The 24,741-nt window shown below is 46.4% G+C and overlaps 1 protein-coding gene across 1 annotated transcript in view; it reads left to right on the forward strand.

Annotated features, from left to right (window-relative positions):
• Positions 1 to 24,741, forward strand: part of LOC138267683 (uncharacterized) — a 375,143-nt gene that overhangs the window by 246,355 nt on the left and 104,047 nt on the right. Inside the window, exon 4 of the mRNA XM_069216818.1 lies at positions 15,475 to 15,688. Within this exon, the coding sequence (XP_069072919.1) occupies positions 15,475 to 15,688 (214 nt within the window). The remainder of the gene's footprint in view (positions 1 to 15,474; positions 15,689 to 24,741) is intronic.

Below are 24,741 nucleotides of genomic sequence, written 5' to 3' on the forward strand. Positions count from 1 at the left end.
CACCCTGTGCCATGCAGGGGGGCCCAAGGCAGGGCCCCCAGTGGCACTTAAAACAAAAGAAAACTCACCCATACTTACCCTAATTACCTGGGATGGCGTTTTTCATCCTCTGGTGTCCTTCTGGTGTGGGTGTTTCCTGGAGCTTGGGGAGGACACGTGTGGACCCATTCCATGGTGTTTTACCATGGAAATGGGTCTACAGGTCCCCTAACACCTGGTCTGACCCAAGTGTTAAATAATGGTGCAAAGCGAGCTTTGCACCATTATTTGGCCCCTCCTGCCACCTGTACATAATTTTAGCACTGGGAATAAATATGTGGCTATGGAATTCACACCATTTTTTGAATGGGAACACCTACCTTGCATCTCATTGATGCAAGGTAGGTTCATGCATCCAAAAAATGGTGCTAACTCCTTTATTTTGATGCTAGACATGTCAGAAGATTGACAGACAGCTTAGAGTCAAATAAATCGATTCATGTTTACTAGAAAAGATTGTTGCAGGTTTTCAAGCAGCATAGTAGAACAGAAACAATAGAGGCTAAAGTTAGGGGTCATTTTATGTTCAGGAGTGAAGCCAGATATTAGGGAAATTATTCAGCAGCATCTGATTTGTTGGCAAAACAAACCTATTGATGAAATCCTGCGATAGACAAAGTATTGTAATGATGAATTGGAATTGAAGCAGAAAAAGTTGAAAGAGAAGGTGGTGGTCATGCAATCGAAAGCTGCACAGAAAGCTAATCTGTGTCCTCAGCTGATGGTGAACACCGGTAGAAAGCAAGGAGTACAACAACAGGTCATGAATGTTGTTCAGCCGGATGGTAGAGGACATGGTGTTCAGGTAGATCAAAGTGGAGGTGTGGTAGATATCCAGACATTGGAAATAACCAATCTATGTTATGCCTGTGGAAATGTAGGTCAGTGGCAACTGGATTGTCTCTTTAACAATGGGAACAGCCAAGTGAAAAGTGTTGGAGTTACTCAAATTCAGGGAAAGTCCAAAGAGTTCAAAGACCCCAAGAGCAGAATGTAAATGTGTCCCCAGGGCAGCAGATGCAGGTACCACAAGTCCCAATGACTCAGCAGCAAGTGGTTGTTCCCCAACAGAATTTTAATCAAATCACAAATACAAACGTGAATCAGATAGCATCACAGTTTTCCCTTATGTATCGGTGTGATAAAGAATTTGCAGAAATCCTTCAAGCTGATAGCTCAGATGATGAGGTTTGCATGTTAGCGGCATCCTTATACGTTGATTAATGTGATCCAAATGTAAATGTCAACAATATGGGCCATTATGTGTCCTTCCTGGTTGACATTAGAGCTACATTTTCCAATGTCAGAACAGCAGAAGTGCCAAACTTTTCCCTTTCAAGAAAAATAATTCACATTGTAGGAGTCACAAATAAGAAGTTGACCAACCCTGCATCAGAACATGTCCCAATAAAAAAGAGGTTCATTTGAAGATGAGCACCAATTTGTGGTCTGTGATTCAAGTCCTGTAAGTTTACTTGGTGATGACCTACTTTTTAAGCTAAACTGTTCTGCACACCTGAGGGATAAAAATTAAAACAAAAGAGGAAGATGTGCCTTGTAAAATTGTGAAGAAGTACCCGAGTGTCACATTGTACCCAATGCTGACATGCTATGATTTGCCTGAAAACTTAAAAGACACTATGACACCGGAGGTTTGGGATTTTTCGGGAAAGGAAATAGGGCTCATCAAAGGAGTTGAACCTATAACAATAACAGTGAAGCCAAATGCAGGGTATCCCAAAACAGCCCTGTATAACATGACACCCGAGACGATTGCAGAAATCACTCCCCTGATGAATGGTTTAATTGAACAAGGTATTTTGAAAGAGATTATGAGAAGTCCACGTAACTCACCCCCCTGCAGAAGCCCAATGATAAGCACAGCGTAGTACAGGACCTGAAAAACGTGAACGAGATTTTCATTACGTTTTGTCCCATAGTACCGAATCCTGCAGAGATATTATTCCAAATCCCATGTGAAGCTATATGGCTTACAGTGATTGATTTGTGCAAGGCTTTCTTTTCCATACCATTGCATGAGAAGAGTCAATTTTTCTTCGCGTTCAAATTTGGCAGTTGTGTTTTGGCATGGTGCCGAAGTCCTCAAGGGTATGTGGATTCACCATTCATTTTCAGTCAGAATCTGAAGTCCCTTAAAATGGTCAAACACTCAATCTTAGTGCAGTATATAGATGACATACCCTTTGCATCAAATACCAGAGAAGCAAGCAGGAGAGACACAATTGCTCTCCTGAATCATTTAGCGATGAATGTTCATAAGGTTTTCCCAGCAAAATTACAGTTTTGCAAGAAATAGGTCCTATATTTATGTCACCACATTGAGAAAGGTGTGCGGAAGAGAGAATCTCTACAATCATGAAAACAAATCCCCTTGCCGCACCGAAAGAAGTTTGAATGTTTCTGGGAATGGTTGGCTACTGTCACCAGTGGATTCTGAGCCTTTCCCTTTTGGCCAAGCCTTTACAGAGGCTTACACATAAAGATGTATCTGATTTGGTACCATTGGATGACAACTGCACACGTGCCTTCACAGAGCTGAGAGCAAACTTAAGTCAAGCCCCAACCATAGGAATGAATGCCCGAACATAACAAGTGTTTTCCTTTGTTTTGCTGTGAGACGTTAGATGTGCTCTCTCAGTTTTAACACAGCTGAATGGAAATGCAAACAGGCCTGTGGCTTATTTTTCTGCTATCCTTGATCTTGTGGCTTCAGTTCTGCCTGGTCGTTTAAAGGCAATTGCTGCTTTAAGCATCAGTATAGAACAGTGTGAAGGCATTGCTACAGGGTAGCCTCAGAACGTTTTATTCCCCACTCAGTGGAAATCTTGTTAATCTGCAAAAAGACCCAAAAAAAACAAATGCACTTTTGACCCGATATGAGCAAGTTATATTTGCATCTCCTCATTTAAATATCAAGAGAAGTACCATTTTAAATCCTGCTACGTTACTGCCCAAGTCCTTTTGAAAATGTTAATGACTTTTAGGATGACATTCAGCATAAGTATCTCGATGTGACTGAATTGCACACCAAACCAAGACCTGACATTCAAGATTTCCTGTTGACTGACAATGACTATGTCATGTTTGTTGCTGGCTTCTGTTTAATAGGTAAAGATGGCAAATTGAGAGCTAGTTATGCAGTTTGCACTGCCTCAGATTTGATAGAAGCTGCCTGACTTTGCTGAGTCTTTTCTGCCCAAGTAGCTGAATTGGTCGCTCTTACTAAAGCATTATGTGTTTCTGAACAGTTTAAAGTGACCATTTTCACTGGCAGTTACTATGGTTTTGTTCTCATTCATGAGTTCAGATAGATGTGGTCCAAGAGAGGGTTCATGACCTCCTCTAAATCCCCTATCTATAATGGTGACAGGATTTATAATCTGTTGAATGCTGCCTGCAATCATTGCTGTTGTCAAGTACATAGCACACAAAAAATCTACTGATTATAGAACCTTAGGCAATGCATATGCAGACATAGGCCCTCATTCTGACCCTGGCGGTCTTTGACCGCCAGGGCGGAGGACCGCGGGAGCACCGCCGACAAGCCGGCGGTGCTTCAATGGGGATTCCGACCGCGGCGGTAAAGCCGCGGTCGGACCGGCACCACTGGCGGGGTCCCGCCAGTGTACCGCGGCCCCATTGAATCCTCCGCGGCGGCGCAGCTTGCTGCACCGCCGCGGGGATTCTGACCCCCCCTACCGCCATCCAGATCCCGGCGGTCGGACCGCCGAGATCCGGATGGCGGTAGGGGGGGTCGCGGGGCCCCTGGGGGCCCCTGCAGTGCCCATGCCACTGGCATGGGCATTGCAGGGGCCCCCGTAAGAGGGCCCCTACATGTATTTCACTGTCTGCTGCGCAGACAGTGAAATACGCGACGGGTGCAACTGCACCCGTCGCACAGCTTCCACTCCGCCGGCTCGATTCCGAGCCGGCTTCATCGTGGAAGCCTCTTTCCCGCTGGGCTGGCTGGCGGTCTGAAGGAGACCGCCCGCCAGCCCAGCGGGAAAGTCAGAATTACCGCCGCGGTCTTTCGACCGCGGAACGGTAACCTGACGGCGGGACTTTGGCGGGCGGCCTCCGCCGCCCGCCAAGGTCAGAATGAGGGCCATAGTGGCTAGGTACTCTGCCCTTAGTTGTACTTCCTTTAACGGAGAGTGGAATAAAGAAACGAATGATGAGACAAGCTAAAATGTCCTGTAAACTACTATTGATACATGGGAACAAGTTAAAATATTGACTAAGTAGTGACAGAGGAAGAGCAGCAGCGTTGTTTCAGAGCAGGATGTGTTAAGGTAGATGAAGATGATGTTGGGTTCCAAGTGATGGAAGAGCAGTGTTGCCAAATAGCTTGTTTTTACCGATGGCTAGATATTATCATGGACAGGCACATATAGGTAGAAACACAATGATTAGAACGTTTAGATAGTCATGGTTTAACCCCATATTAAGAGTGATTGCAGAAGCCATATGCCACAAATGTATCACATGCCAACAGTTGAATCAGGAAAATGCACCATTGTTACACTGAATCACAGAGGTAGATCAGAAGGACTGTTGAACAGAATGCAGCTGGATTTCATTGAGTTGCCCGTTTGCATTTTTTCACACTGGGTAGAAGCCTACCCGATGAGGAGAAATGATAGTCTCGCAGTAGCAAATGATTTAGATTTCCAACTTCTCTAGAGTCAGACCGAGGAACTCGTTTCAACAGTGAGGTCCTGCAAATGTTGTCTGCGGCATTACAAGTTGAGCAAAGATTGCATTGCAACTACAGACCTGAGGCTTCAGGACTTGTAGAACAGATTAATGGAACTCTGAAGTCCAGAGGGGCGAAAGTATATGCGTTCACAACTTTGAAATGGCTATATGCTTTGGCTCTTGTTTTGATGAGTATGTGTAGTACATCTGACAGAAAGACTGGGTTGTCACCTCGTTAAATTATCATGGGGAGGGTCTTGAGATTGTCAGCAGTGTCTGCTAATTCACTTGTGAACATTACAGATGATTTGGTCCTGGATGATTGCAAAGGACTGGCTTATGTGGTTCATTATTTGTCTCATCAGGTTGGAGAAGCTGCAGCACAGCAACAGCAGGAGCTTTGTCATGACCTATGCCAGGCAACTGGGTCATGATCAAGAAGCATGTAAGTAAATTGTGCTTGGAACCGCATTGGAAAGGCCCTCCTCAGGTGGTTTTGGTAACCGCTGTAGCTGTGAAGTTTGCTGACCTCTTGAACTGGATACATGCAAGACATACTTTCAAAGTTCCAGGTCCCTTAGATGATACAGTGCCTTTTCCAGAAGGGTTGGTTACAGTGAGAGAGAGGGATCAGGTTAGTCACACTGCTGGGACTGGAAAAGTGGCTGCTACAGCATGAGCAACATCTGATAGGGCTCTGAGTGAGACAACAACAGTGGATGGTACAGAAGGGTCAAGATAGTTTCAGTTGGCTCGCGCACGCTTTGATCCTGCCGAAGGACCAGTTGCTGATGATAAAAGAGCTGTACCAGAAGACAATTGTCCTAAAGAGTAAACTGTGCCAACTGTACAAGTGCCTCCAACTACTTCTGAAGAAACTTAAAAGTCAAAGTGACAGTGATGATGAGGGTCGAGTAAACGGAAGGTCAAGAGTGTCAAGTCGAAAGTACTCAGCACCTGAATTGATATATTTTTTTGCCAATGACTGAGAGGAGTTTGCAACCTTTTGTTTTAACAATTTGAATCTAGTTCAGTATTCTTGTGTTTGAAATTGCTGTGGAACTGAATTATAAATTCTAATTGCTGCTTGGTGAACAAAGACATTACGTTTTGGAAGTGCTTATGAGTTGTGCTTTTATTGGACATTTAAACTTTTAGTAGAAGCTTTCCGAACATTCCAATTCCAATTCCAAACCATTTATAGAGCTCATGGCTACCTGCATTTCAAGTTTCTCAGAGTTGAGTGAAAGGGTAGAGTAATAAACCTAACTAGAAAAATCAGGGAAAAGGAAGGTCTTTAGCTTTTTTTCTGAAACGTAAGTGATTGTTGTCCTCTCACAGACTTCTGGGCAATGCATTCCAAACTTTGGGTGCTAGGTATGTGAATGACCTCCTCCCACTTCTTGCTCTTTGAGTTTTTGGAACAACCAGCAGCGCTTGCATGTTGAACCTCAAATCTTTGTTTGCCTTGTAGGGTATCACCATAGTGTGCAGGAGGGTGGGGCCTACTCTGTGCGTTGCTCGATGCAAAATGCAGAGTAACTTAAATTACACTCTGCACTTTATCTACAGCAAATGGAGTGTTTTGAGTGCAGTGCTTGCCGACTGTGTTTTCTGTATTCCCACCAAAATCTGTTCTACAATATTCTGGATCATCTGTAGCTTGTTTAGTACTGCTTTGGGATGTCCTCAGTAGAGCACATTCCCATAATCAAGGCGCAACAGGGTCACCCCTTGGATCACCACTCTGCGTGATTCCAAAGGGCCTTTAACGCCTTCGTAAGCCCTCTCAAAAGTCCAGAACTTCAGCTCGATACCTTTTTTACATGTGAGGCCATAGTCAGATGTTTATCTATACTTATTCCTAAACTCTTTACCTCTTCCTTAGGGGATGGCCATTCTCCTAGGGAGGTTAGCCACACAATTTTGTCCCAAAGCATAGTGTTATGTCCCAGCACCATCACCTCTGTTTTCTCTCCAATTAAGCCTTATGCAGCTGGTTTTCATCCATTCATATACCCTTTCCAGGCAGCAGTTCAATCTTGAAGAGATTGTATCAGTATCTGGGGAAAGCGTGACCACTATTTGCATGTCATCTGCATAGGATGCCATCTTAAATCCAAATGAACTGATGAAATCTCCAAGTGTGTGCCTATATATATTAATAAGGGCCAGGCAGCAGGAAGAGCCCTGAGGTATGCCACACTTCAGCTAATAACTGGATGAATGTTTCTCACCTTCACCAACTTGGAAGGTACGATTTTCCAGAAACGATGCAAGAAATTCAGAGAAAGTTACATTCACAAGTGCCCCAAATTGAGCAAATGCCATTACAGATCCAAATCCACTTTATAATGAAGAGAAAAATTAACACACTGATGATTCTAGAGGTGATTTATCAGCAAAGTATATTACAAATTATTGCATGAGTATGTGGATACCATGGAAGCTAGAGATTGTTACGTGTGCACACAGTTACCTTCATCAGTCAGTGAGGGAATCACTAATCATAGTTTGACCCTAACATATGGAATTTCTTGTAGTTCTACAAAATTGGGAAAAAGTGGCTGGAAATGAAGGATTCCTGGCAATAGATTGGCAGTATGTAGGATAATTATGTATTTATAGACCTAGATCAAAGACTGACACTTGTTTTGTGGGAAGTAATAAATGTAGATGTGTTTTTGTTTCAGAGTGTTTGGACATTCATGTTGAATGGCCAAGACCCCGCTATACCAGGTGTTTATTTCATATGTGGAAAAAATGCCTGTTACAAGCTACCAAAGGACTGGTATGGTACATGTTACCAGAGAGTAATTTTTCCAAAGAGTTATCATGTGGACCACTTTAATGATCAAGTCTGGAGTGCGAAATCAAACTCCAGCGTTAAAAGAGGAGCTAGGGCGTCAGACATTGTAGGAGATATTTTTGACACCATAATTTCTTCAGTAGGTATTATTTTGAATGATCTCAAGATTTGAAAGTAGTCAACAACAGTAGATAAATTATCCACGGACACTGTAGGTGCCATATTGTTAATAGACACAGAAATGGTTGCTGTGAGATCAATGGTTTTTTAAAATTGCCTTGCTTAAGACACTCTTCTCGCAAAAGAAGGCAAAATTTGCAAAATGTTGCATGCTCAACAATGTTGCATATACATACCTGATAATGTTAAAGAGATATGAAAATTCATTGCAAACATGACTGAATTGAAACATGACCTGAAAGAGTTAACTGTGACAGGTGCATGGGAAGCAATATGTAATGTTTTTTCAGCTATTGGATGGAGGTTTGGAAACTTAGGGGAGGAATTGTGGGAACCATTTTGAGACCCCTATGGCTTTGTGTGCCCTAGTTGCATTTGGTCTTTATAAATTAGTCAAGAAGCTGAAGGAGAAGAGAGTGAAAACAGACGGAGAAAAGAGGAGATTGAGATTGAGACTACGAAAAGTTTATACTATAGTAACTTCAAGTAGTTAGAGGACTTCAGAAGACCTTACCTGAACTAGTCTCTGAAATGTTGAGCTGTCTCCCTGAAAATGATAGTTGGAATATTTTGTGATGGATTGATTCATCATTTAACAGGGGACTGATGTAACTGAAATTTTAGTGTTGTCTCTTATGTCCCTGAAGACATCTATATGTGACAGTTTATGCCTTATATTAACCAAAATCGCAATGATTTGAATGTGGATGATGCACTGAGGAGTCATTTTATACTAATGTTCGAAACCCTGGTGATACTGAGGGTAAATTAAATGTTTGATGGATTAAATTGATATAATGATGAAATAGAGACACTAGAGTAATAGAATGTGTTGAAACAATATTGAAATTCTAATAATTAATGATTTAAAGATGTGTGACAAAATAGAGAAATGTTGTTCTATGTTATACTGATTGAAATGTATCACATAGTTATTTCATTTAAAGTATTGAAATCTAAATTCTAATGAAGAATTATTAATGAAGAATTAACAGTTTGTGTATGAAATTGTGTGTTAATGCATGTATTAATATACAGTATTAATTCACTTGTATTTGTTTAAGTGAGGCCTGCTAGGCTTTGTTTTTCATGATTGTGCAGAAAATGCAAACCCATTTTGATAACATATACTTTCTTTCGTACTTCATTCCCATGAGAAGACTAGCTTTAGTAATGGACCACTATTGTTTTATGCATAGAGAGCTGTAGAAATGTGACATTGGATGAGGAACATCCTGGGCTGTGGACTAGCAATTTAAACATATGTTTCAAACTCGTCTGGAGCTACATGGATGGATGATGTTCCCATGAGAGACCTGGGAAGATGTGCTAATGTTTCAACTTGGAGTCATGTGGTCGATTTCTATTGGATGATGCACCTTCAATGTAAAATGGAATGTCACCCTGAACAAATCAGATTGCCTCATGAACTTTGATATGTCATTGACCAGTTAGACTTAGGTCAGATTTTCAATGATTTCCTTTGACCAGAACACTTGCAAATGAAGAACCCCGCATGCTGTGCCCCCTGGAGATTCATCTGCCTCTCTACCTTTTCCCCTTTGAGATGCCTATCTGAGAATTCGAGATTTTCTTTCTAAAACCCTGCAGAAGACCCTTGATCAAGCTTTTGATATACTGACGCTTTCTCTTTTTTCCTAACTTTTGTCCATCTTAATTAGTAGTCTGTGGCCGGAGTTTACCTTTTTACACTTTTTATTCATTTTGCCTTTTGCCCACACGTTTTCCACTCACACATATTTTCCCTTAATTTAGATAATAGCGGGGTCTTCCTGTGCCTCGCGAAATTGAACCTGATGATTTGTATTTCACTGATGTTTATCAAAACGGAGCAACACTTGATTTCTGTATCTCAGATAATCATGTTGATGTTTTGTATCATTCTTCTTGAATGTTTAGTTTTATTAATGTTACTTCACCTGAACTGATTTTATCACCTTGGGCAATCCTTGGTGACTCTGAATCTTTGTAATTTTGTCTTGTGAGTTGTCTGTATGACTTTGAGCTTAAGTTTGTAATAAATCCCTAACTCTATTTCTGACTGGAGTCTTCCTTGTATGGCCACATTGGTCATACTGTGTAATTAATTGGTTTATATTGATAGATTTGCCACATCATATGCAAAATCCAAAGATCTGTCGACATCAATGAGCATTGATTCCTGAGAAGGATGAAAATGCTTCTGCCTAGTATATTAGGTGGGAAATAGATAAGCCAGTGAGAATTGAAGGAAAGAGTTAGCTATCATCAGTGAAAAGAGGGTATAAAAGTAAAAAAAAAAAAAAAGTGATATTTTTGTCTAGAGATGAAGGATAAAAGGAGAAGATTAGATGGCCTGCAACATGGTCTTGGTGGGCACATATTGTCAAAGAAGAAGGGGTGAAAAATAGGGTGAATTTCTGGTGTGGCACAGACATTGCGTTGTTTCTTTCCACGCTGCAAGGGACTTTGTGTCGATTTCCGGTGCACAGTCTTGGTTCCTCACTGCGATCCAGGGATCTTTTTGATGCCCAGGGACGATGCATGGAAATCCTGGGTTTGCGGGATGAAGTCACGGATGTTGCATTGAGCCGGTAGGCGATGCATTGAATTTTCTGTTGCACGGGAGGCACTGCGTTGATTGTTCACTCAGGAAGTTGGGCTGCATCATTCTGGTTTGGCTGTGCATCGATCCGGTAGGCTGTGTATCAAATTTGCAGACGTAAGGCAAGCACTGCATCGATTCTTCACTCTGGAAGTCGGGCTGTATTGTTCCGGTTTGGCTGTGTGGCAATTTTCTTGTTGCGAGGCAACCTGTGACTCGTTTCCAGCAGATTGTGCGTTGATTTTCGGCATACAAGGAGTTCCTTGAAGAGATGAAGTCTCTTTGGCCCTGAGACTTCAGAAAATAGGAGGATCAGTCCTTTGGGCAGCCCTGCAGTTCCTCTTGACAGGTTGCAGTTTCAGGTCCAGAAGTGTCTGATTTGGTGGGGTCAGAGAACCAGTTTATATATCCAAAAATGCCTTTGAAGTGGGGGAGACTTCAAAGAGTGGTTTTGAAGTGAAGAAGGTCCCCTTTCAGTACAGGTCTGTCTGCCAGGTTCTCAGTAGGGGGGTTGGCAGTCCATTGTGTGAGGGTGGGCCACTAGCCTTTGAAATGTAAGTGCCAGGCCCTCTACCCTCCCAGCCCAGGAAGACCCATTCTGTTAGAGTTGGCATCCTTGGCGTGATCTCCCCTAACTTTTTGCCTCTGTTTCCCAGGTTCTTGATGTATGCTGGACTTTTTTTTGCACTTTCTGATACGCTGGGCACTTTACCACTGCTATCCAGTGCTAAAGTGCAAGTGCTCCTATGTAAAATATATGTGTAATTGGCTTTCCAAGATTGGCATATTTGATTTACTAGAAAGCCCCTAGTACAGTGCACTAGAGGTGACCAGGTCCTGTAAATCAAATGCGACTTTAGGCCTGCAGCACTGGTTATGCCACCCACATGAGAAGCCCTGTAAACATAGCTCAGACCTGCCACTGCAGTGTCTGTGTGTGCAGTTTTAAACTGCCAGTTTGACTTGGCAAGTGTACCTACTTGCCAGGCTTAAACCTTCCTTTTTCATACATGTAAAGCACCCCTAAGGTAGGCCCTAGGTAGCCCCATGGGCAGGGTGCAGTGTATGTTTAAGGTAGGATATGTACTAATGTGTTTTATATGTCCTGACAGTGAAATACTGCCAAATTTGGTTTTCACTGTGGAAGGCATATCTCTCTCATAGGTTAACATGAGGACTGTCTTTAAACATTATTAAAGTACAGATTCCCTTTGTGAGTAGATAGACAGAGTTTACAGTCTCTGAAATCACAATGTAAAAATACATCTTTTGGTAAATGTTGTTTTTAGACTGTGTGTTTGAAAATGCCACTTTTAGAAAGTAGGCATTGTCTTGCTTAAACCATTCAGTGACTCTGTCTATTTGTGGATTCCCTGTCTGGGTCAGTTTGACAGTTGGGCTGTTTGCACCACTCCTCTAGAGAGTGACACAAAGGGAGCTGGGGTGTAGCCTGCATATCCTGATGAACTATCTATGCTGGAAGGAAGGGAATGAGTGTCACTCATACCTCAAAGGGCTGTGCACAATGCAGTCTCCAACCCCGTGGTGTATGTCTGGGGCCTGGCCCGGGCAAGGCAGGATCTTACAAACAAGAGAGATTTTCCTTTGAAGTTTGCCTACTTCAAAGGCAGAAAGGGGTATAAGTAGTGGACCCAAAACCCCTGAAAATTAGATCCCTTCTGGAATCAAGAGGAACCTCTGCCAAGGAGAAGAGCTGGAGAGCTGAGGAAAAGTGCTGCCCCTGCCTGTGACTGTGCTTTTTTGGGCTATCCTTCAGTTGCTGCTTCTGCCTGTAAAAGGGAACAAAGACTGGACTTTGTTGTGCATTCCTGCTTGAAAAGAATCTCCAAGGGCTTGAACAGCTTTTCTCCTGTTGTTAAAGTCTCAGGGCCATCAAAGACTTCACCTGCCACACCTGTACTCTCTGCTGAGACTCCTGCCCCGCCAAGTGGGGCTCTACCCTGGGCCCTTGAAAGGTGAACTTAGAAGACAAGACCTGAAAATCCACGCACAGACTGCTATGCGGGGAAATTTTTGAAACACCTTCCGCAACATGGTTGATAAATGACGTGCCGCCGGCTTTGCAGCTGAAATCGACGCTCCACCTGCATCGCGGCTGAAAGATTGGAGTATTGCGGCTGGAGAAACAACACTCAACACCTGCTTACGGAGGCTAATAAGGACGCAAACCCCACGCAGCACGGGTTTCTGATATTGTGTGACTGGATTTTCCACGCATCGTCCCTCAGTGTCAAAGTCAACCCGACTCTGTGCGGATCTGAGGTGCCCGATCCGGAAATCTACACATCGCTCTCTTGCGAGGGAAAAAAATTATGCACCATCGACCCGACCAGAGAAGGAAATGACTCACGGCCTCACTTGCAAGAAAGGAATTGACTCATCGCTACCCTTTTCTGACGCACGCTCAACATGCAGCTTTATTTTTGACACATTGAAACTGCACACACAGGTGTTTCAATGGCAGGCCTGAGACATGGCTAGGGGGCTACTTATGTGGGTGGCACAACCAGTGCTACAGGACTACTAGTAGCATTCAATTTACAGTCCCTGGGCACATGTAGTGCACTTTACTAGGGACTAATGTTACCATGTTTAAGGGAGGGAACATATGCACTTTAGCACTGGTTAACAGTGGTAAAATGTACAGAGTCCTAAAACCAACAAAAACAGTGATAGAAAAGTGGAGGAAGGTAGGCAAAACATTGGGGGATGACCACCCTAAGGCTGGCAGGTCTAACAATACATCTTCACTGTCTGCAATCTATTCCTCTCTTTCAATATTATTTGGCAAAATCTGTTGCTAAGTCAATGAAATGCTAACTAAATTTGTGATTTAAGCCTCAGTTCGAGATAAGAACCCCTGTGAGTGCAGATAGCAGAGTTTCAATATTGCACTAAGACCAAGGTTGGAAGACAATCCTTATATCTAATCTCATTGTTACATCTATAGTATTATCATACTTATTTTGATGTGAACTGTGATTTTTTGACAAATGAAAGGCTAACATTCTATACAAATTACTTAGCAAATATGTGACTTTTCATCTAAAAAATGTTACATCAGAAAATGTAAGTAAATCTACTAACCTGACTGACTTCAGTACCCACAGAAAACACACACACGTTCTCAGAAAATCTCTTTTCATGACTAAACACAAAGAATAGCAGTCTTAAAGAGCACTTGGATCCTCTATTGTTGAGTGATTTATCCATGAGTGCATTGGACCTGGTTCACAAAATGACTCTAAAATATATACTGCATGATTATCTACTACACATTTGGAACATACTCACAATTGAAGAAAAAACTTGAGTCTGTGGGGAAGTGTACTTTTATATAATGCAATACTAAAGTGGATTGATACCTTTACAAAACAGAAGCATAGTATTTGCTTCTGTTTTTCTGCATCCTACAAACGTTTTACTTTGCCTGGGTGTCCGGATTATTACCTGGAGAAACAATTGCAATTACTAGATGATATTTCCCTCTTTCTCTCAACAAAGTGAAATAGATATATCTTTCCATCTAGAAAATCTACTGGGATTTATAACCCCTTACAAATCCTGTGAATCGAGTCTAAACTTTCAGGGCCTTTAACAGCCATTATAGCCCTCGTCATCAGGCCATAAAGCTATAGTAATTAAATGCAGCTCAATTCATTGCCTTGTATTACTTTGCATCACAAGGGTGTTCCATGGATGGTGAATGGGCATTTCACCCACCCCTATATTTTGATACAAATCCCTAGCGACAAAGAATTGTACAAAAGGATTTTCAACAAAATCCTACGCCTTCATGAGGCAGGCATAATTAAGAGAAATGTCTTAATTTCTCCTCTTATTTCCTCTTTGCATGTGTGCTCCATTCGTCTGCACACATACAGACAGGAAAGTTAATCAAAGCATAGTTTTTGTGCATGAAGGGACCCCTTCCTCCACAAACCTGTGCTGACTACAACGCAGACACCCTTGTACTTTGGTAGAAGGATGCCCTCATTGGCACATGTCAGCCACAAGTTCACCAGCAGAGCTAGAGGGTAGAACTGCACCACTTCTAAGCAGATTTGGCACAGATCTGCACTTTCTCATTCAATAAATGCAGTGCAGCAACTAATTGCGCTGTGTGAACTCTTTGTAAATATGCCCCTACATGTGTTTGTGTTTTTAGCGAACTCATCAAATCTGTGGGTCTGGTACACACATATTTCTCTGACAGTAGGTATGTCATTTTTAGTTTGAATGGACTTCTTATTTCTTTGTAAATTTACAGGCACGAAGCGCACAAGAGTCTTAAGAAAGTTTGGTGAATTGGCCCATATCTGTTTGCTTCTCGTTGTAAACTAGCCATCACAGTAGGGCCAGTGAACAAATGTTCTTAGATGACATAAATTTATTCCTGCATTACACTATGCATACTTCTGTTATGTAACTCTGAAAAAAGAATGTGAATTAGGGAAAATGAGTAAACCACTCATGAAGTGTTATCCAAATTTCCCACAGACTCTTCGAATTGGCACAAGATGTTTTAGCATTCCTACTGAAAGAATGAATTATCATTCCAGAACGATTAATGTTTATGGAGCATTCAGTGCGCACGGGTTACCGTTGTTGTTTTTGGCTCATGTCACTCACAGGAACTGTCTTTCTTACATTCAATTTTTTTGCATGGCTCAACCATCAGCTCTTTGGCAAGGTTTGTGAATGTAATTCTATTAACACTTTTGCAAAATGCAAAGATCATTGTAATCCCATAAGAGCCATTGCTGCAAAAATCCAGATGTGAAACTGTAGCAGGGTGACACCTAAGTAAGAAGTAAAAAGGAAAGCTCGTCCCAGGACAAAAGTATACTCTGGACACAAATACAAAAAAGGGACTTGACACATTTTAATATGAACTCATCTGTGCTATACCTGCAGGGTTTTATAACGGTAAGTAAATTGAAGAACTGCTTTGGATTCCCTTATACCGCATTGCAATGTTTTGATCCAGGTGCAAAACATTAGAAATGACCGATTTCAGCTTATGAGTTGTGAACCATTTCATTCTATAGTTCCATCTAATAGTGTGTCCCTAAAAAGTTTTTTTTTTTTGTTGTTGCAGATAATGAAAAACATCTTTCACCAGTCCTTCAACGCTTACAAGGCTGACATCGAACCCAGAGTCAATGACCTCACCCTCCATCACCTGCAGTGCAGTCGAAAGTTATGTGAGGTAATGCTGTCGCACAGGAGAGCCACAGCCGCCTACATAGAGGGAGACGACATAGTGGTAGCCATAGAAGGAGAGGCTGCTCGAGTGCTGAACTTCGACACGGGTGAGTTTGGCTTCAGTGGCCATTTTAGTGCCTTTTGTGCTGCTTACTGGGCTGTGTCAGAATGTGGAATTAGGGCCAGATGGGTCTTTTATTCCACTGGCATTTCCTGAGTTGTCTGCAGCCCTTATAGGTCGGTGTTGAAAGCCCTGGGCCGCTCCTGGTGCCCTTGTTACTTCAGCAGCTCACGGACATTAATTGCAGCAGGCACAGAGAGGGGGAAGGAAGAGAGAAAGCGATCAGATAGTGAAAATAAAGAGTGAGAGAGGAGAGAGACTGATGGATTGAAGGAGAGAAATTGCATGAGCAGACAAAGGGAGGGGCTGGCTTGAGCCTCTTTGCCATTTGTTGTTTTTGATTCCCCAGTCTGGCCCTTTATGGAAAGTGTACACAGATTTTCTCACATAAAAATCAGCTTCAGGAATTGGTGTGCACGGTTTTGTAGAATATTTCATCTTCAATTAAAAGGGATTAAAAAATAGTTTTTTTTTTTCTGTGCATTTATTTTGATTTCTCACTATTTGCAGTAATGCCAGTTTTCCTAGCTACAACTCTTTGGCTTGTGTTGACATGCTGATGGCCTGTTTTTTTGGTTCCATTCTCGATTCTCTCCTACGTTTCTAGGCAAACCTTTTTTTCTGTTTCTCAAGGAGGTAATCTGTCTTCTCCTAGACACTTTCTTTAAGACATTAATGAAGGTTGTAATTTGTACATTTCTTTTCACTAGTGAAGCTATGCTTTTTCCCCGTTATTAAAAAACGATTGACTGTGTTGTGTATGGTTTTCAGTGGAAGCCTTTGCTGTGAACACTGGATTCAAAATCTGTTTATTTACTGCTATGTCGAAACATGTTTTTTCTCTACTGTGGTAACAAGCAGCTCCTCCACCTCCAGTTTACCAGCCCCTTGCCTGGGTCTAAACACAGCTGGTGGATTGAGTGGAAGAGCGGGCACTGATCTGTATCCTTGCACAAGTCTCCAGAGGCTTGATGGAAGCTGTGGAATAGCAGACAACGCACCACTGTCTCCCTTTCCTTCTTCTGCCTTTATGGGTCTCTGCAGCCTAGGAAGAAATGGATCAATGGTATGTGATGCTCTGGTGCACCCAAGTGCATCTACCTTCCTTCACAAGAGATGGAACAGTCGTATAAATCAAATCAAATCATTAACATTTATAAAGCGCGCTACTCACCCGTGCGGGTCTCAAGGCGCTAGGGGAAAGAGGGGGTTACTGCTGCTCGAAAAGCCAGGTCTTTAGGAGTCTCCGGAAAGCGGAGTGGTCCTGGGTGGTCCTGAGGCTGGTGGGGAGGGAGTTCCAGGTCCTGGCCGCCAGGAAGGAGAAAGATCTCCCACCCGCTGTGGAGCGGCGGATGCGAGGGACGGAAGCGAGTGCGAGGCCAGAGGAACGGAGGAGGCGGGTGGGGACGTAGAAGCTGAGGCGTCGGTTGAGGTATTCCGGTCCCTTGTCGTGGAGGGCTTTGTGTGCGTGGGTGAGAAGTCAAAAGGTGATCCATTTGCTGACTGGGAGCCAATGCAGGTGTCTCAGGTGTGCGGAGATGTGGCTGTTGCGGGGTACGTCGAGGATGAGGCGGGCCGAGGTGTTTTGAATGCGTTGCAGGCGATTTTGGAGTTTGGCTGTGGTTCCAGCGTAGAGGGTGTTGCCGTAGTCCAGGCGGCTCGTGACGAGGGCGTGGGTCACGGTTTTTCTAGTGTCGGCGGGGATCCAGCGGAAGATCTTGCGGAGCATGCGGAGCATGCGGAGGGTGAGGAAGCAGGCGGAGGACACGGCGTTGACTTGCTTGGTCATGGTGAGAAGAGGGTCCAAGATGAAGCCGAGGTTGCGGGCGTGGTCTGCGGGGGCCGGTGCGGTGCCGAGGGCCGTGGGCCACCAGGAGTCGTCCCAGGCGGACGGGGTGTTGCCGAGGATGAGGACTTCCGTTTTTTCAGAGTTCAGCTTTAGGCGGCTGAGCCTCATCCAATCTGCGACGTCCTTCATACCCTCTTGTAGGTTGGTCTTGGCGCTGGCGGGGTCCTTAGTGAGGGAGAGTATAAGTTGGGTGTCGTCGGCGTAGGAGGTGATGATGATGTCGTGCTTGCGTACGATGTTGGCGAGGGGGCTCATGTAGACATTGAAGAGTGTTGGGCTGAGTGATGAGCCTTGGGGTACGCCGCAGATGATCTCGGTGGGTACTGAGCGAAACGGAGGGAGGTAAACTCTTTGGGAACGGTTTGAGAGGAAGGAGGCGATCCAGTCCAGGGCCTGGCCTTGGATCCCGGTGGAGCGGAGGCGGGTGATTAGGGTGCGGTGACAGACGGTGTCGAAGACAGCCGAAAGGTCGAGGAGAATGAGGGCGACTGTTTCACCGTTGTCCATCAGGGTTCTGATGTCGTCTGTGACTGAGATGAGGGCGGTTTCCGTGCTGTGGTTGGTTCGGAATCCGGTTTGTGAAGGGTCGAGCAGGTTGTTGTTTTCCAGGAAGGTGGTCAGCTGTTTGTTGACGGTCTTCTCTATTACCTTGGCTGGGAAAGACAGGAGAGAGATGGGGCGGAAGCTTTTCAGGTCGCTCGGGTCAGCCGTAGGTTTCTTTAGTAGGGCGTTGACCTCGGCGTGTTTCCAGCATTCGGGGAAGGTAGCAGAAGAAAAAGAAGAGTTGATGACGGCCTGGAGGTGCGGGGCGATGATGTCGTCGGCTTTGTTAAAGATGAAGTGAGGGCAGGGGTCCGAAGGGGCGCCAGAGTGGATAGAGTTCATGGTGGATTTGATTTCTTCAGTGTTGATGTGGGTCCAGTTGTTGAGGGTGATGGTCGGGGGTGCGGGTTCAGTGGTGTTTGGTTGGGTCTGGTGTCCGAAGCTGTCGTGGAGGTCGCTGATCTTGCGGTGGAGGAAGGTGGCGAGGGATTCGCACAAATCCTGTGAGGGCGTGATGGCGTTGGCGTTGGGGTTGGAGAACTCCTTGATGATGCTGAAGAGTTCTCTGCTGTTGTGGCTGTTTTTGTCCAGTCTGTCGGTGAAAAAGTTCCTTTTAGCAGCGCGGATCAGGTGGTGGTGTTCGCGGGTAGCGTTCTTGAGGGCGGTCATGTTGTCAGCGGTGTTGTCCTTGCGCCAGGCCTTCTCGAGAGCGCAACAAGTTTTCTTTGATTCTTTGAGGGTGTCAGAGAACCAGAGAGGTTTTTTGGTGTTGGTCTGTCGATGCGTGCGTTTGAGGGGAGCAAGGTTGTCTGCGCAGTTGGAGATCCAGTTTGTGAGGCTGAGGGCTGCGTCGTTGGGGTCGGTGGTGAGGGTGGGTTGGTTGGCGGCGAGTGCGGAGAAGAGTTGCTCTTCGGGGATCTTGTTCCACTGTCGACCAGGGATGGTTTGAGTGCGGAGGTGGCGGGTCTCGCGTCGGAATGTGAAGTGGACACAGCTGTGGTCGGTCCAGTGTAGAGCGGAGGTGTGGCTGAAGAAGATGTGTTTGCTGGCGGAGAAGATAGGGTTGAGCGTGTGTCCGGCGATGTGGGTGGCGGTGTTCACCAGTTGTTTGAGGCCGAGGTTGTCGAGGTTGTCGAGCAGGGTGGTGGTGTTGGGGTCGTTGTTTTGTTCCAGATGAAAGTTGAAGTCGCCTAGGAGGATGTAGTCCGGTGAGGCGAGGGTGTGCGGGGAGATGAAGTCGGCGATGGCGTCGCTGAATGGGGCGCGCGGTCCGGGAGGACGGTAGACGAGGGATCCTCTGAGGGAGGTCCTCGGGTCGGTGCGAATCTGAAAATGCATGTGTTCAGCGGCGAGAGGGGTGTCTTCGGTGGAGGTGGTGACACTGATGGAGTCTTTAAAGACGATCGCGATACCTCCTTCTACTTGGTTGGTGCGGTCTTTTCTGGAGATCTTGCAGCCTTTGGGGATGGCGGTGGCGATGTCTGGAGCAGAGGAGGCGTTCATCCAGCTCTCCGTGATGAAGGCGACGTCCGGGGCTGTGGAGTCCAGGAGGTCCCAGAGTTCAACGGCGTGCTTGTGGACGGAACGAGCGTTGACCAGGATGCACTTGAGGTGGTTGATGGCGCGTGGGCTTGTGGTCGTGGTAGTTGCGTGGTGGAAGATGCGTTTACAGGAGTTGCAGGCGAAGGGTCCATGGGTGCGTTTGGGGTGAGCTTGGAAGCAGGTGTTGGAGCGTCCTGGGTTGAGGGCGTGGAGGGTGGTGGGGTCGTAGCGGATCAGCGGGGCTTGGGAGAGCTGGGGACCAGGGGTCGTGGCGCTGGGCGCGGGCGAGGCGAGGCGCAGACGGGCGCAGACGGGCTTGCCTCTGGTGCGCCTCCAGGGCGCCAGCGGAGCGCCCGCTGCGCAGTCGCGCAGCGTCCGCCATATGAGGTAGGAGGGGGGAGGAGGGGTCAGCTGGGGGCGAATGGGAGCTGGGGGCGAATGGGAGCTGGGGGGCGGGGGCGTGCAGGAGGTCGCGGCGGGAAAGCGTGAGGGAGGGGGGGACAGGTAGAGTGAGAAGAGTTGGGGGAGGCGGGTTTAAGGGTGGAGGGGGGTGAGTGTTAGGAGGTTTAGGAGATTAGGGAGAAAGATAGGAGTAGGGTTGTGAAGATAGGGGAGGGGGGTTGTAGAGGTGGGTGAGGGTGAGAGGTAGAGTGAGAGGATAGGAAGATAGGTAATAGAGGGGGTGGCGGGAAGGGGGAGAGATAGAGAAATAGATAGAGAAGATCGATAGATAGAGAAATCGATAGATAGAGAAATAGATAGATAGAGAGATAGGTAGATAGGAGGAGGTGGAGAGTGAGGGAGTTAGATAGTGGGATAGAGAGATAGAGAGATAGGTAGATAGGAGGAGTGAGGGAGGTAGATAGCGAATGGGTTAGATAGGGGTGATAGAGAGGGGGGAGGCGAGTGAGGGAGGGGGATGAGGCAGGAGCAGGAGGGCAGGCGCGGGGAGAAGAAGACAGAGGAGGCAGAAGAGCCGAAGGCAGAAGATAGAAGACAGAAGACAGAAGAGCAGAAGACCGACAGAACAGAAGAACAGAAGACCGGAAGAAAGGAAGAAAGGAAGAAAGGAAGAAAGGATGACCGGAAGAACAGGAGACCAGAAGAACAGAAGAACACAGAAGAACACAGAAGAACACAGAAGAACACAGAAGAAGATACAGAAAACGAAGAACAGAAGGCAGAAGACCACAGAAGAAGATGAGGAAGAAGAGAAGAAGAGAGAAGACGGGGAAAAGAAGAGTACAGAAGAAGATTACAGACGAGGAGCGAGGAGGAAGAACAGAGAAGAAGAAAAGAAGCAGGAGCAGGAGAGAGGGTGAGTAGCGCGGGGCAGAGCGAGGGGCTGGGAGGTGGGGGGTACTTACTGTGAGGTGGGTCTCAGGAACTCAGGAACCTGGAGGAGCTGGAGGAGCTGCAGCGGCAGGGGGAGCGACCTACCCTTGGGTCAAGGGTCACTACCACTGTCGCGCAGCGGCTGCCAAATAAGGTAGGAGGGGGGGAGGGGTCAGCTGGGGGCGAATGGGAGCTGGGGGCGGGGCGTGCAGGAGGTCGCGGTGGGAAAGCGCGAGGAGGGGGACAGATAGAGTGAGAAGAGCTGGGGGAGGGGGGTTTAAGGGTGGAGGGGGGTGAGTGTTAGGAGGTTTAGGAGATTAGGGAGAAAGGAGTAGGGTTGTGAAGATAGGGGAGGGGGGGTTGTAGAGGTGGGTGAGGGTGAGAGGTAGAGTGAGAGGATAGGAAGATAGGTAATAGAGGGGGTGGCGGGAAGGGGGGAAGAGATAGAGAAATAGATAGAGAAGATCGATAGATAGAGAAATCGATAGATAGAGAAATAGATAGATAGAGAGATAGGTAGATAGGAGGAGGTGGCGAGTGAGGGAGTTAGATCGTGGGATAGAGAGATAGAGAGATAGGTAGATAGGAGGAGTGAGGGAGGTAGATAGCGAACGGGTTAGATAGGGGTGATAGAGAGGGGGGAGGCGAGTGAGGGAGGGGGATGAGGCAGGAGCAGGAGGGCAGGCGCTGGGAGAAGAAGACCGAGGAGGCAGAAGAGCCGAAGGCAGAAGATAGAAGACAGAAGAGCAGAAGACCGGAAGAACAGAAGAACAGAAGAACAGAAGAACAGAAGAACAGAAGAACAGAAGAAAGGAAGAAAGGAAGAAAGGAAGACCGGAAGAACAGGAGACCAGAAGAACAGAAGAACACAGAAGAACACAGAAGAACACAGAAGAAGATACAGAAAACGAAGAACAGAAGGCAGAAGACCACAGAAGAAGATGAGGAAGAAGAGAAGAAGAGAGAAGACAGGGAAAAGAAGAGTACAGAAGAAGATTACAGACGAGGAGCGAGGAGGAAGAACAGAGAAGAAGAAAAGAAGAAAAGAAGCAGGAGCAGGAGAGAGGGTGAGTAGCGCGGGGCAGAGCGAGGGGCTGGGAGGTGGGGGGTACTTACTGTGAGGTGGGTCTCAGGAACTCAGGAACCTGGAGGAGCTGGAGGAGCTGCAGCGGCAGGGGGAGCGACCTACCCTTGGGTCAAGGGTCGCTACCACTGTCGCGCAGCAGCCGCCATATGAGGTAGGAGGGGGGGGAGGGGTCAGCTGGGGGCGAATGGGAGCTGGGGGGCGGGGGGCGTGCAGGAGGTTGCGGCGGGAAAGCGCGAGGGCGGGGGACAGGTAGAGTGAGAAGAGCTGGGGGAGGGGGGTTTAAGGGTGGAGGGGGGTGAGTGTTAGGAGGTTTAGGAGATTAGGGAGAAAGATAGGAGTAGGGTTGTGAAGATAGGGGAGGGGGGTTGTAGAGGTGGGTGAGGGTGAGAGGTAGAGTGAGAGGATAGGAAGATAGGTAATAGAGGGGGTGGCGGGGAGGGGGGGAGAGATAGAGAAATAGATAGAGAAGATTGATAGATAGAGAAATCGATACATAGAGAAATAGATAGATAGAGAGATAGGTAGATAGGAGGAGGTGGAGAGTGAGGGAGTTAGATCGTGGGATAGAGAGATAGGTAGATAGGAGGAGTGAGGGAGGTAGATAGCGAACAGGTTAGATAGGGGTGATAGAGAGGGGGGAGGCGAGTGAGGGAGGGGGATGAGGCAGGAGCAGGAGGGCAGGCGCGGGGAGAAGAAGACGGAGGAGGCAGAAGAGCCGAAGGCAGAAAATAGAAGACAGAAGACAGAAGAGCAGAAGACCGGAAGAACAGAAGAACAGAAAAACAGAAGAACAGAAGAACAGAAGACCGGAAGAAAGGAAGAAAGGAAGAAAGGAAGACCGGAAGAACAGGAGACCAGAAGAACAGAAGAACACAGAAGAACACAGAAGAACACAGAAGAAGATACAGAAAACGAAGAACAGAAGGCAGAAGACCACAGAAGAAGATGAGGAAGAAGAGAAGAAGAGAGAAGACGGGGAAAAGAAGAGTACACAAGAAGATTACAGACGAGGAGCGAGGAGGAAGAACAGAGAACAAGAAAAGAAGAAAAGGAGCAGGAGCAGGAGAGAGGGTGAGTAGCGCGGGGCAGAGCGAGGGGCTGGGAGGTGGGGGGTACTTACTGTGAGGTGGGTCTCAGGAACTCAGGAACCTGGAGGAGCTGGAGGAGCTGCAGCGGCAGGGGGAGCGACCTACCCTTGGGTCAAGGGTCGCTACCACTGTCGCGCAGCGGGCGCAATAAGAGGTGGGGGGGAGGGGTCAGCTGGGGGCGAATGGGAGCTGGAGGGTGGGGGCGTGCAGGAGGTCGCGGCGGGAAAGCGCGAGGGAGGGGGGGACAGGTAGAGTGAGAAGAGCTGGGGGAGGGGGGTTTAAGGGTGGAGGGGGGTGAGTGTTAGGAGGTTTAGGAGATTAGGGAGAAAGATAGGAGTAGGGTTGTGAAGATAGGGGAGGGGGGTTGTAGAGGTGGGTGAGGGTGAGAGGTAGAGTGAGAGGATAGGAAGATAGGTAATAGAGGGGGTGGCGGGAAGGGGGGAGACATAGAGAAATAGATAGAGAAGATCGATAGATAGAGAAATCGATAGATAGAGAAATAGATAGATAGAGAGATAGGTAGATAGGAGGAGGTGGAGAGTGAGGGAGTTAGATCGTGGGATAGAGAGATAGAGAGATAGGTAGATAGGAGGAGTGAGGGAGGTAGATAGCAAACGGGTTAGATAGGGGTGATAGAGAGGGGGGAGGCGAGTGAGGGAGGGGGATGAGGCAGGAGCAGGAGGGCAGGCGCGGGGAGAAGAAGACGGAGGAGGCAGAAGAGCCGAAGGCAGAAGATAGAAGACAGAAGACAGAAGAGCAGAAGACCGGAAGAACAGAAGAACAGAAGAACAGAAGAACAGAAGACCGGAAGAAAGGAAGAAAGGAAGACCGGAAGAACAGGAGACCAGAAGAACAAAAGAACACAGAAGAACACAGAAGAATACAGAAGAACACAGAAGAACACAGAAGAAGATACAGAAAATGAAGAACAGAAGGCAGAAGACCACAGAAGAAGATGAGGAAGAAGAGAAGAAGAGAGAAGACGGGGAAAAGAAGAGTACAGAAGAAGATTACAGACGAGGAGTGAGGAGGAAGAACAGAGAAGAAGAAAAGAAGAAAAGAAGCAGGTGCAGGAGAGAGGGTGAGTAGCGCGGGGCAGAGCGAGGGGCTGGGAGGTGGGGGGAACTTACTGTGAGGTGGGTCTCAGGAACTCAGGAACCTGGAGGAGCTGGAGGAGCTGCAGCGGCAGGGGGAGCGACCTACCCTACCGACCTACCTAGCCTAACAGGCTTATCTCTCTCTATACTGACAGTGGCTCTGACAGAGAGAACACCAGTCCTGAATATGTTCTCTGGTGTCTTACTCAGAGTGGAAAGTAATGACCTTAGTAAAGCAGAAAAGGTCAGAGGGATGTGGGATGCTGTGTTTCTTTTTAAGATTTGGGTCACAAAAGAGATTATGAAAGTAAGGAGGAATGGAAAGCAAATGGGAGATGACGAAGGTGGAAGGAAACCAGGCTTACTATATTACATGCATGTAGGGGTGTGCATGGGAGAGATGTTGGAGAATGGAATTTTCTAGGTGGCTGTGCATTGACCCTTGTGATCCTGCAGTGATGATTCACAGGAAGTAGCAGGGGCATGCGCACATTAAGA

Source organism: Pleurodeles waltl, chromosome 12 (genome assembly GCF_031143425.1).
Source record: "Pleurodeles waltl isolate 20211129_DDA chromosome 12, aPleWal1.hap1.20221129, whole genome shotgun sequence".
Taxonomy (NCBI): domain Eukaryota; kingdom Metazoa; phylum Chordata; class Amphibia; order Caudata; family Salamandridae; genus Pleurodeles; species Pleurodeles waltl.